General features: G+C 47.2%; 1 protein-coding gene across 1 annotated transcript; it reads left to right on the top strand.

Annotated features, from left to right (window-relative positions):
• Positions 1–8,104: 8,104 nt before the first annotated feature.
• Positions 8,105–9,910, top strand: nsdD (GATA-type sexual development transcription factor NsdD; the record flags this gene model as incomplete). Its single annotated transcript, XM_024830484.1, has 5 exons — positions 8,105–8,136; positions 8,236–8,594; positions 8,648–9,141; positions 9,213–9,542; positions 9,698–9,910. The coding sequence occupies 5 exons, from the start codon at positions 8,105–8,107 to the stop codon at positions 9,908–9,910; spliced, it is 1,428 nt and encodes a 475-aa protein (XP_024677393.1).
• Between the last annotated feature and the right edge of the window lie 3,749 nt (positions 9,911–13,659).

The raw sequence follows: 13,659 nt of genomic DNA, 5'->3' as shown, positions 1-13,659 counted from the left end.
GAACTATGCTGGATCCGTGATCCAATCTCTATTTCGTCGATAGTCAATACTCAATCCTGTTTTAAGCCAGTATTCGGGACCGTTGTGGCTAACGGTCTATGGTCTGTCATCTGGCGCTGTCGATCTCCTCGGGTTCTCGTTCAAAACTCTCTTCAGCTTCGTGATGGATCATCAGAGACGGAATACTACTGTCTGCGATCTGCATGTCAGGGGTATTTCACCAGCAACGGCTATTCAAGTTGTCTCCCGCTTGGAGCCATTAGTGTTCAAGTTTTCAGGAAAGCCGCTGAAAATGGTTATGGCTTGGTTTTTTGAAAGGTAAGAATAAAATTAGCCACGAAGAGGACCTCGAGTGTGCCACAAAATAAAAAATCTTCTTGCCGTTTCCGAAAAAATCTGTTATGGACATACGGCCGCCGGGGTGAATGAACGGATGGGATTGCTATAGCCAAGTTAGTACTTTGCTCAGCGCTCCCTAGTCAACTGGATGCACTGTGATTGCTCCAGACTTGCTAGTTTAGCTAGATAATCGAGGACACCGTAAGGTACGCTCTTTGATCAATGGCCCTGGCTTCTGTGCTCCGTACCATGATGTGGAATCACACAAACGGTTACTTGCAGCGGTAACTATATACCACAATGGCATTATGACCAATGGCTGAGCACAGCTTTCGATTGCTTCCCCGGAAACTGAATCACTCGATAATACAGGCATCTGTTTCTGACTTGAGACAGGAGCCGTGCAGCGGTCGCTGAATCTCCTGCAAACATCCCACGTTATTCTGCGCAGGAAGCATGCAAGACTACCCAACGAGAGCTTGCATTCAATGATCCTCGTTGTATATTCATGCTGATATCAGGATGCACTCGGACTCAATTGCAGAGATCGGGCTGACGTTATTCAAGCGGAACTCCCTCTACGGTGTTCTCATCAGCTCTCGGCCTTACCTTACATGATCCACGAGTCCTAGTGCCAACGATCGAGCAACATCAATTCCTGACTCGGACAAAGTAGAACCGCTCGCCAAGTCTATGGAGACATCGTAGTAGTTATTCCAACGCGATCAAGCGATGCTCTAGTTCGATGGTATCGGTCACATACAGCATGCAAGCGACCATCCTGCATACTTGTATCACCGGCTGACTGGCTCTGATCGTCGGCCTGTGCTTTACGAAACCCCCAGACTTGAATCAGGTCCAATTTTCCGTAAGTTATTGCACTTGCCAATATCGTCTAGTTCATCGGACTTGTGGTAATTATTGAACCAACTTTACATGCATCACGACGCGCCCCCTGCGACCGTCAGTCAAGACTGGGTCCCATACCCTGCTGAAGCAAATTCCTCACCACGTAGGCGTACTGGGAAAAATGGTTGGAGAAGATACTGACTCGAGTGTTTCAAGTGTTAAGACACGGAATAGCACTAGCAGCAGAACTCTGTTTAAAGTTCAAGATGATCGTTAGCGGAAGCTGGAGAATGCTCGGTGTCTCATTATCAAACTCCATCAAATCCCGGAGAAAATATCATAAACTTGGTGACCCTGGAGGAGTAATCGTGAGTATTGATGCAGCATGCGAGTTCTGTTGCCAACGTCGTTCTGTTATTCTTGCTTTTATCATCCATGCTGTCCTGGTGACTCGTTCTCTTGCCATTTTCAATGGCCTTGTTCTGTCTGCCGGGGTTTGCTTCCACTTCGGGAACGCATTGACCAAGAGAAACGCTCGGTGCAGGAGCTCTCGTATCTACCTGCATAAATCCAATATAGATCCTACCGCCACATGTCACTAACCGTTAGTGTTTTATCAATCTCCATGTGATGAGTAGATGGCGATGCCATTCGTCCCTAGTTGACAATATTAGTGCATTACCAAAAGAACTATCGCCTTCACATCTTGCCGTCTCAGGGAAAAAGATCATTGATCTCGAAACACGATGGACAGCGCCATCTGCTGGTGGCTAGTTTAGCTGTTCAGGCTTTCAGCACGGCTAGCGTGCTAGTAGAAGGCAACTCAGCAGGGCTTTGCAAAGCCGAGGCTTTATTTTTTGTGACTCTCAGTAAGACTGCAGGTTGATATCGTTACTGTAGTACTAGACTACTCTCTGTACTCCGTACTCGGCCATAGACATCGGTGGAAATTGATAGTGTTGTGCGCTAACCCAAATCGCCTGGAACAGATCTTGCATGCCCAGTCAATAACTAAATAAGCACCTATTATTAGGAAGATAATGGCCGGCCATGCATAGCACAAGCAGCACGACTGTGTGAGTTGTGATCTGGTCTGACAAGCCAATCCCCTGATGACAAGAGAAACAGGGGATGGAGCAAAGTAGAAAGATAAATCGAAAAGACAAGCTTGAAAATAAACTAGGCCAAAAATTTCCAGTATTCATGAGAAGGTCGGTAATTGCGGAGAACAGGAAACTCAAACAGGAGGATAGTTAGCAGATTGAGTTTATCTTCATGGGTCATGGACCGCTGAGGAGCGTCCCCAAGGAGGGTTATTTTATCTCCTCAAACTTAGCTGTCAGGACAACTCAAAGACTGGTCGACATAACTTGAAGAAGACCACAAGTAATGCCAGAAGAAAAAAAATTATGCCCATTATGCTGGTACAGTTGACCTTTCTGACTGCATCCATGCGTCTGGATTTTAAGACATCGACAGAGACGAATCATACGTGGACAGAATGCAAAGTACCGCACTAGGCAATACATGGCAGCGATCTAAGCCTCATATTGATCGAAGCATGCACGATAAACTCGAGGGGCAAGGGCGATGGTACTCAGTTGCAGGCTTGCAGGTGGCACGGAGTACATTTCTAGTACGAAGATGTTACCAGGTAGTGGAGAGTTGAGCGCAGAGGGCAACCACTGGATAACCAGTAGGACGCCAAATTTTCATTACAACCGTTGACAAGACGGATCACATCTGTATTCCCGTAATACCCGACCTATCATTATTACTTCCCCATCATCCATCTGGCGGGTCACCAGCGCAATTGCACCCTTAAATAATCATATCTCAGGCTTTCGAAGTTTGTCCACGGGCTTTGAATGGTGCCGGTGGCGTTGAACTTGAAGAATTGTGACTAAAGTATCTGGTACCTATTTGTCTTCTTTCAGCTTCATGTTCTACTCAGCGCTCAGTACCTTAGGAAGGCGATGGTGCACTAATACCCCTTTCCATCTTCCCTTGAAATTGGAGAAGTGACTGTGTTGGGCTGTTCGTGATAAGTACCTTAGGTTCAGTTAAAAAACAGAAGATACCATACCTTAGGAAGTACTACTCCTACCAACAGATGCATGCATATCGGGATCTGTGCATGCGGCCAGAAAGGGAAAGAGTCCGAATCTGACAGAAAAAACCGTTACTGTATCAACGAGTTTAATCCCAACTCTACCTACACTCAGTACTCCATGGTCACCTAGTCTACGACCATGGAGAGAAGGTTGAGGGGAAAACGGCATTAATACTTATGAACCTAAAAGAACTTAAAATCTTAAACCATGCCATTAGAATGGGTGCGAGTGAAGGTTAACCGCAGAGAATGACCTAACTAGAGTCCACAAGTTACGTCAAGCCACCATAGCCATGTGCGATGACATAGACCAATTTACATGGTCGTAAGATACATGCGCTCATCAATCCTTCTAGGTCCAATAGGATGGTCCAGATCGGTCGGACGGCGGGAGCAGGTACCTTTACAATCAAAGAGACAAAGCCAACGTGTGTGTCACAAGCCCATGGACGTTGTGTCTCGGTAATTGAGAGTAATTGCGGGAGGCTGGTGCAGTGGAGTGTGATGTTGGGAAATGCTGCCTGCGCGACCGGGCAGACGGAGAATCGAGGATCTCTCGTTTCTTGACCACCCCAAGACCAGCTTCGATGTACATTGATTGATAGGGCAAACATTAATGATGAGACAGCCATGCGATCTGTTATCTATTTTGGGAAATTGGCCCGACGCTGGCTGTTGAGAATAGTACAAACCTCCAGCTCATAGATAGTCATCGGCCTCACCAACCGATCGGCCATTGTCCGCCCACCCTCCCCTAGGCCAGGGAGATGCTTGGTCCTTTGTATCGACGTCATAGAGTTCTTCTCATAGCAACAGATCGCGATGCTGTAATAATAATGATTAATAGAAATTGGGAACTCATCTTGGAATGTTGACCGTACTGGCACGGTACCTTACGGAGGACTGGAACCTCATGATGACGATGATTATGTCACTTTGGTGAGCGGCTATGCCCGAGATCTCAAGCAAGGGAAAGCGGGGAGCGGTGCTGCGTACCATGGAACGAACTCCTACGCCAGCCAGGCACAGGGGTTTCTCTCTGAGAATTACCGTAATATTCTGATTTCAGTACTCTCATTTTATTCAACTCCATTTCAAATTCCTCCCCCTCCAATCACTGCTCGTGGTGTAACCAACGATGATCGAGAATTCGAGAGAGTGGGGAGTGTGAAAAGCCCCTCATGCAGGAAGAGATCTAGCCATCCATACAGAGACTTGCCCTCAGTAGAGTCCCGGTTGCTTGTGTTGCGCCAGCGAACGAGCGGTCAGATCTCTACCAGTCGCGATTTCAATGGTGCGACTTTTGCCTTTGGGCTAGCTGCAGGCGGAGATGAGTGTAAGCGTGTGTCTTGCTGATGTGCGATCAAATTTCCCCACTGTGAGTTCGATCGTTCCCAGATCCGGGTCAAGGATAACGAACGTTGCAAGCCTGTGTGTGCTCGTAGAATCGTAGCCTTATCTTACACAAGGGTCAGATGGTGTTCTAATGATCTTCCCTTCTTTTCATCCTGCATATGTTGGTCTACTCGTAGATCCGATTGGGTGTATATGTACGGACACTATCTTTGGAACAAGCTCTTGCTGCTTGCCGATGTTTGCCATGAGACAGATAATGAAGCCTTTGTTATTTGTGCAGAACTGCCTGGAAACCTTCATCAGAGACCCTAGTGCAGGATGAAATCAAGTAACAAACTCAGGTGTACGGCGCATTAAATTAGATCTGCTGACTGATCTCAGATAAAGTGATGGATAAAAAGTCCGCTTTCCTGGGTGGCCTTACTGCATAGTCCGCCATGGTTCGCAAAGTATATCAGGCAAGGGAAGCACCAGCAGAAGACACACAGCCATACTTTTCACCTACTTCCCTTGCAAGAAGTGCATGAACGGAGGATCTGATCTCTCTATTACGGTCAACCACTGTCAACACTACATGATGACCGCCATAACGCTTGATTCTCTGAGTAGGAAGCAGACCAGAGAGAATATCAAATTTGCATGATCGCCACCAGGACGATCAGGAGTTTCCCTCCAGCTTGAGGTCAAGTTCAGCTCGTTTGTCCATTTGCAAAGAATTCAGAAGCCCCCGTCTATTTCCTTTGGTCTTGGAGACTTGAACAATATGTATTCTTCGCCAACAGAACTAGGTTGGCCGTTTCCCAAGCTAATGTGCATAATGTACGATCTAGTCTAGGTATGGCGCCTCTCCTGGCATTACTCAAGGAAAGAAGAGGCCGGTCTATTGATCTTTATTGGTAATGAAAAGATCCCATCAAATTTAGACTCAGCATTCGCTGCAGACTCTGGACTCTGGACTCTTGACTCTCGATTATGATTACGATCTTTCCCCCTAACTTGCGTGTGCTTGGGTAATATTATTTACTTATTATCCAAATTCCAACGCAATGGTCCCGCAAGAGCTATGTGGAAATGATCGTGTCAGTCATCGAATAGGTTAGATCTCACTCATCTGACCTGTCACCTGTCTTCCCCGACAGTTCCAGTACATCTGCGGATTTGGAATACTTCGTATCATGAACATTGACTTCGAGGCCTTCTACTCTAGAAATAATAATAATGATAAGGGGTGAGTTCTGTCATATCGGCGATGGTGGTAATTAGCAGACTGTAGGTGAACGAGAATCTATAGGTGACTTGAAATTTCTTCGTATGTATTGAAAGTGTTTTACACTGGTAACAAAGGAAATGAGCTTAAAAAAAGAAGGCAAGATCTAGCTAAGATAGAAGATGAGGGAACCAACGCAGTGGAGATCTACAAAATTCATAAGAAATTAATAAGAAAAACGAAAAATAGAAATAAGGGGAAAATAGAGAACAAATTAGATTAGAGAAAATCGGGAAGGAAAAAGGAAATAAAAATAAACAAATAAAAAAAAAGGGAAAAAGTAGAGGAGAAAATGTACTCCATGGAGAAGACCCAAGAGGCCAGAGGAGAGCAGCCCTTGTCATGCCCCACCCAGATATCCGCTCATCACCAATATTGACCCAACAACTTACTCCCCACTATTTCGTCGAAGATCCGCAGTTCGCAGCTTGTAAAGCTTCTGTAATTCGCCGTAACTTTAAACAGGTCACAGCCCACTGAGTGACTCGACAATCTGGCAGGTGTACACTACCGTGTCCGATCTCAAGTAGTAAAGGGGTCCTCTGAAATCTGTTTGGCCATCTGTCCTTTCGAATGGTAACAGTAAATACTATTCCAGCCTCTGAGCTTATCCCTCCTGTCGATGATTCGACTTACCTAGTCTTCAGTAGCTTCCGCTTGGATGGACTTCCATATCTTGTGTGCGGGCGTGCCTGTGGCGGTCTTGTAATTTGTTCTTAATTCTGAGGTAGAATCTAGGTACATACGTAGTCTGCTAGGGCGTTAAGTACATCTAGTGAAGTGGTACGCCGTAGTTAGTAACTCAGGTACTAGTCCATAGTAGTAGGCCGCAGTGGGATAAATGAGGATATTGAAAAAAAAAAAAAAAAAAAAAAAAGGTCGATTTATTATTTTGTTTTTACTTTATCTCCATTAATAATAATAATAATATTATTCTAGAATTATAATTATAGTCATAGCTAATCTCTCCCTCCTCCGATGCTGGTTCTTCTTTGATCTTATTCCAGTAATTATTTAGCTTCTTGCCTCTTGACTCTCTTCTTCTCTACAAACCTTCCCTAAGATCCTGCATCTCATCCTCGCTCTTCGAACTCTTCTGCTTGAAGCAAAACTGCAGACTTCGGAAGAAGCACTTCGAACTGAACCCGCTTTGCGCTTCTTCCTGTCGCCTCTCCCACCCCTCAGCCTCTATCCATACTGATTACTTGCTTTTCCCCAAAATCGCGCTTCTGCTTCCGCGTCAATAATTTCCTCCGTCGTTTATCTGAGATTGACGCATACCATACCTAAGTTGTCATTTGGGGAGACAAAGAAACAGGCCAACGTTTCCTATTACACGCGACGCATTCATTCATTATCCCTTGCATCTACTGCGCCGCCCGCACCTCCCGCCCGCAACTCACACCACTATTGTCAAGATCGAAAGAGACCAACACAAATATTTGACAGCTGGAAATTTATTTCTATTTTCTTTTTTCTTACCCACGCCAATTCGTCTTTGGACAGATGTCACTCCCAAACACAAGAACGGCTGTTTTGATCTGATCTGTTCGTCGCGCGCTTCGGATGATTGCCGTATCCTTGATTCCTCCACCCAGAATTGTGAGAGGATCAATCTTATTTGACAATCGTGCCCACTTCTAACCGCATCGCATCTTCCGTGGGCTACTTGATCCCTCCCTGCGCCACTCCACTCTTCTTACGTCGGAGTTTGATCCCAAGCTTTTTCTGTGAATCCAAGTTGTCAAGAGTGCAGGCTTTCATTCTTCGGAACACCTTACAATCCTCTAACTCAAAATTTGCCTGGTTCACTCTCCCCACAACCGCCAACCAACTCAAACAACTTGTTAAAAAAGGTGGCACTTCTCTTCTTTTCCTCAACATATTCGTCGCATCATCTTCCCTCAGGCAAGCACAAGGGGATAGTTTTCAGATACCGCGATTTCAGGAAGGGGACGACTACACATCCCTCGACCACTTTACTCGAACCTCGAATATTGCCGCAGGACCGCCTACGCTCTGCAGCCCCTCGTCACTACACCAACGCGCCGAACCGCCCTGCTAACCGACAAACGCCGCGATCCTCTTCATAGCCGATTGAAATTCGCCGGGCGGCAGTGGCCAGTAGCGGAAATTTGGAGTGAATGAGGCGGGGACACTCAAAGTGACGTTCAGGCGTAATGGGGTCATTAGAGGCAACTCATAGACAGAGGTCAGTCTCCCGTTTTTCGTCCCGTCATGCGCTCCCAGGCGATCGTGAAGGAAGCGTTTGCTGGAGAGTATTGACTGACTGTAAATTTGCTGGATCTAGGGACCATCTACCAACCATAAGTTTCTTCACAAAGGACGGATCTGGATATCCCTCGAGAAATTCGACCATCTCATCACCAACACCACTCGTTAGCCCGACTACCATGTATCCCAGCCAACCTTCGCCTTACTCCTATCAGCCTTCTGCGGCTAGCGCACCTCCGCAGCCCGGATATATCTCCCCTCCGGATTCGAGGCGGGCACTCGAGGAAGAGAAGGAGAAACAGTTGCAACCACAGAGACAATCACTTCCTTCAATTCACGAGGCGTTAAGGAATGATAGCCCTTTACCATACCCTGCTCCACCTACGTCGGGTCCCCCGCCGCAAGCTCATCCCGCTCCTCCACATGCTCTCGTCAGTCGATCAGCAGGAGATGGCCCGGCCGGACCCCCAACCCGTTCTCCAACGGAGCGCCAGCAGGCCCATACATGCGCGAACCTGCTTATTCTCAGCTGCAAACGGAGGCTTCGCGGTCAAGCCTCGCATCAATCACCACACAGGAATCGAGAAATCCCTCACTACAGTCGCTCAACTCGAGCAAATCACCTACCCACAGTGCCAAGACTGGCTTGACTTCGATCACGGGCTCGCAGACGGGATCCGGGTACGAATATAGTGCTCCTCCTTCGGCGGGGAGTATAGCCTCACCCAATGGATACACTGCATATTCGCAGCCGTTCACTTTTCAGTCACAACCTCCACCAAACGCACCGACATACCCTCTAGCCCATCATGATACTAGACCCTATGCCGCAACGCCCTGGAAACCTGGCGCGCCAGAACCACCACGTGTCGAGGAATTGAAAAATGGGCTGGCGGGACGTCCTGCGGTTCCGGTACAACCTCAAGGCGACTCTGCCAAGCGCCACTTGGACATCTACGAAGTGGAGACTTCACTCAACGAGGTATGTGTTTTCATTGCGAGGAACATGTTTACCGGCGTTGTTCGCTAGGTCACTAACAGACTCTGGATCAGATCGCCGAAGTGAGTACGCGGACTTTGGAGTTTTCCCGTCACTATGCTACTAGAGCGCACCAGACTCAGCGGTCTGGGCCCATGTTGGGGACTTTGCCTTCCCTTCACGAAATCGAAGACATGATCAATCTGCAACGTCGGAATCAGGATGCTTTGATGCGGATACGAACCGCTGTTTTGAACCAGGAGCATGCCTTGGCGGAGCAGATGGCTCAAAGAAAAGCTTTCAACGCCGGCGGAGTCCACGATAGTGACCATATGGCAATGTACCAAGAAGATTTCAAGGGCAGTGGCGGATTTGCTGGGCCAGATACGAAAAAGCGACGAGGGGTAAGTTCTACTCTGTACTTTGCTTATTTGCTCACCCGTTTGCTTTGGCTCCTGCACTATTTTTGCAGCGAGTCTCAGGCTTTTCCATTGTTTTCCAGATCGTCATTTCCCGACTGGGCAAAGATTATCACCGAGCTAACCAAGCATCATTATAGAAGGCCGCCCCTCCTGGTCGTTGCCACAGCTGCAACCGAGCCGAAACTCCAGAATGGCGTCGTGGTCCAGATGGTGCTCGGACATTGTGCAATGCCTGTGGCCTACACTATGCCAAATTGACGCGCAAGATGGGCGCTAGCAAGGCTGCATCCCTGGGTTCCAATCTGAAGCCCAAAGCCGCTCTCGATCCCGCGCCTCCCGGTACCCGATAGTCACGTGTCTTTATATTTCTATTTTTTCTTCTCTTCTCTTCTCTTCTCTTCTCCCCTTTTCTCCTAATTTCCTTGTACTTTGTGGCGTTGAAAAGGCATTGGGGTTAGAAGTGCCAGGCGTTCTGTGTCCCAAAGTTTTGTTTGGATCACGAGCTCTCGCATCTTGATTCTTCTCTGGATGTCACGGCCAGTATGTCTTTACTTTGCGGATGGATCATCGTTACTAGATCATCCGACAGTGGGTCTCCTTCATCTTCTCCTACTATTGATTTTGTTTTTGGAATTATCCTTTCTTAATACCCCTCGCACGTTATGAGACAGCTACCAGGATAGACTATTTTCTTCTGTACTGGGCGATTATTGACTACTAGTTGATCTAAGATGTCTTTGTTCCCCTTCGTGGCTCGTGTTATTGTACCTGATCTACATTTGTTTTGCAACACTATACCCCGCTTCGACCCATGTACTCATCACTCCAACCGTATGCCTGCTGTCTGGGAAGGCGTTGATCTATGGTTCAACTCACTAGATTCGAGAAGATGTTAATCAATAAAACACGGATGACTGACCATGTGTCGTGTGCCACTCGTTTCGGTTACGTCTCCTCGGCGGTTTGTCTAGAGGGTATACATAATTTAGCGCATCTTCCGTATCATGGTTCAGAGAAATCGCGAAGCAAGACCCACTTAGTGAGCCCTTAGAAATCGCCACGAGCAAAGAGGAGGAACAAAAGTTTGGGGGGTGGGGAGGGGATGGGGGATGGAAACAACCAGAAAAGGAGAATCAAGCAATTGCCAGTTAGTGCTCGGTATTCTGTAGTTTCTGGACATTGTTAATCTCCGGCACGGGGAGGTAGTCTAGCACTCGCTAGGTTACTTCACATCACGCAGGCAACAGCCATAATACAGTTCCATAGAGTTACAGACTACGGCCTTCGTATCAGACTTCAACGTTTGGGATACAGGCGCTACTCCGCACAGGATGAGTACATATGAATATACTGCAGAGTCTCTCTGGGCGTACTTTGTCACGAGGTACTTTATGACGTGCAAGGCTCAGGAGGTGAACTCTGAATAGATTCATCAGGCTACTGGAACCTCTTGTCTAGTGACTGGTTAGCGCGCATCGGACGCATGGGCCTCCAGATAGACTTTGTCATAGCGTAGGATGCGTGCCGCATGGCTTTGGATAGAGTTTTATTCCCAGAATTCGATTCCGTGGCGTACGTAGCGTCGCTGGTAAGTTGCAAGTAACTAGGAGGTTTGCCACTGTCCGTCGTGGTTGTGTATTCTTTCCTTTCGTAGGTCGGAGTACTGCATAGTTATGATGAAGTTGATATAGGAGAACCGAATCTTACAGTTTACTGAAAGCGACCAATCACCGTGTCCGTAAACCCCAAATCGCGCTAGAACCCACCAGAACCACCACCGTGGGCCCCATATCGTCGATTTTAATTAAACGTCAATAATGTTACGGAGGACTCCCGTAGTCGGAAATGACAAATGACCATGAGAGACGCTTAATAATTTACGAAGTATGGCACAGATATTTGAGTTTGACTTGCATATGCTTCCAGTGCTTCCAGCTGCAAACAGTGACTATGAATTTCATGCTGGTGGGTGGGCCGACATGCCTGTACTGCGAATATGTATTTACATAACCAGAAGGGTTCGACCATGTTTTTAAAATACCGACTGAAACCTACCAACCTGTATCCAGCCTAGTGTTTCGATCGAATCGCATCGCATGGCATCGGATCGGATCTCATGGATCTCATCTCATCTCACCTGATCTAATCTCATCTCCAATCTTGCATGGGTCATCAGACTCGCTTTTTACGACAAAGGTTTTTTTTTTTTTTTTTTTGGCTGGTGCCAATGCAAGACTATTGATCAAGTGTTCTCCTGACTCCAAAACGGAAGGTGACGATCGCAAGTCCCTCTCACCGCACAATCTGGTGATTACAAATAAGCGTCCTATTCAACGCTATGGCGATGTGGTGTAACCTAATTTCAGTTAGTGACTCGTGGATTGAGTTCAGTCGTTGCTGCTTATCCGGGATATCTCCGCTGGAGCCTGCGAAGGATTGGTGAGAGGAATTTCACAAAATGGCATGCTGTCCGATGGTGGAATTTCGATGGATCTCCTTATGCCAGTCTAGAAGGGGGCAGTGTAATCCATAGTTCAGGTACCGTCCCGCTTGACCCAAAGGTTACAGGTTGATTACATAGATTTCGAATTCGGATCTCCGCGGCATCTGACGTATTTGTCTTCTGTCACTTGGCATCGAAACATAATGCTTCCAAATGTTAGAGAATTATGTGCCGGGGACCATAGCCACTGGTCTTCCACATTTGGTACGGCATTATCGGCGATCACGCGGAAACGAGAAGTAAAAAATCCGTCACCGATCTACGTCCGAGCACGGACGATGGCCGTGGCGGAAGGAATTCAGTCGCCCAGCTACGCAAGAAAAAGAGTGTATGGGATACTACGGACGACCCAATCCCTCGGTGCCTGGGAGCGGTGTGCTCCAACTTCAGAGTTCAATCTACGGTACTGTACTCTCCTCAGCCCGGTAATAATCATCGTTGAAATTCAATCCGTATGCCATATAGAGTATGTACTTGGGTGATCTGTGGTTCTATTCCACGAGGCATTCATCTCCAAAGTATACTGCAGAAAGTACTCCGTACTCCATGCGATATTCCATTCCTGGCCAATATGGAATCTGTTACAGTGCTTCACGCTATTTTGGTATTTGTATATCGACGAATGGAGCTCGCTTAGAGTAAGAAGATACAATACGGCAAGCTCTTTCTAGAAAGGTGCCACGATAGCCGGAAGACTAGGACAGCCCAAAATACCAGATCCTAAACTCTTCCTGCCGCGTTTAGCTCGTTAGTAGTGGGGCATTCACAGTCGAACCAGATTCCCATTCCCGGTTTGTCATCCTGATTGGGGAATAGTTGATTGTTAGGCGATTGGGTATTGGATTTGGTGGGATGTTGCTAGTTTGGGTCTAAACTCGGACTCATTCTAAGGGGTAGGGGTGATGTCGGAATACCATTCGACAGATGGGTGCAGTAGTAATGTACCTACCTGCATCATTCTGTACGGAGTTATTTTGCGGTATAGAGCCCGTAGGTACAGCATTAAAAGTCATCGTCGTGCCTTTGCAATCGTCTATAACCCATGGTCAAAAGTGCATGCAGTAGGAGTAGTCATCCTGTCTTAATTTTAGTTGTTTTTCTTCCTGGACTCTTGATCTTAAATGGTCAAGTAGAAGAGCGACCCACTACATATGCGTGTCGTTTCCTGATTGCTTGGTGGTGATACCCGGAGATCAATGGGTCCCAAACGGGTAGTCAGATGGGATCCGAAGAACCACTTTGCTCAGGGGGAGGACCAGATCTCATCGCGATGATGGCATGGTCTCAAAACTCAGGCTACCTATTCCGTGTACCATTACCATATTATCGGATCGTATTCTGGTCCAATAGGATGGGCTCTGAAAAGGAAGCTCCAGATAGTGCCCAAGCAAGGTTTGTTTGGGGTATGAGATGGATCCATCTCGCTTCGATCTCTGTCCACCACCTACGTTGGGACCGTGTGGGCTTGAAACACTTTCTTTGTCTCAGTCAGCGGGCAATAATATGCGCTAGTAGATCAGCAGATAGGGCAGTTATGACTACTCGCGTTACACAGCAGCACGATGGCTTAGTTTGTACTAAGGAGTCGCTATCATG

This window comes from Aspergillus novofumigatus (genome assembly GCF_002847465.1).
Source record: "Aspergillus novofumigatus IBT 16806 chromosome Unknown P174scaffold_12, whole genome shotgun sequence".
NCBI lineage: Eukaryota > Fungi > Ascomycota > Eurotiomycetes > Eurotiales > Aspergillaceae > Aspergillus > Aspergillus novofumigatus.
The sequence above is the reverse complement of the archived record's forward strand: the minus strand, read 5'-3'. Positions and strand labels throughout refer to the sequence as shown.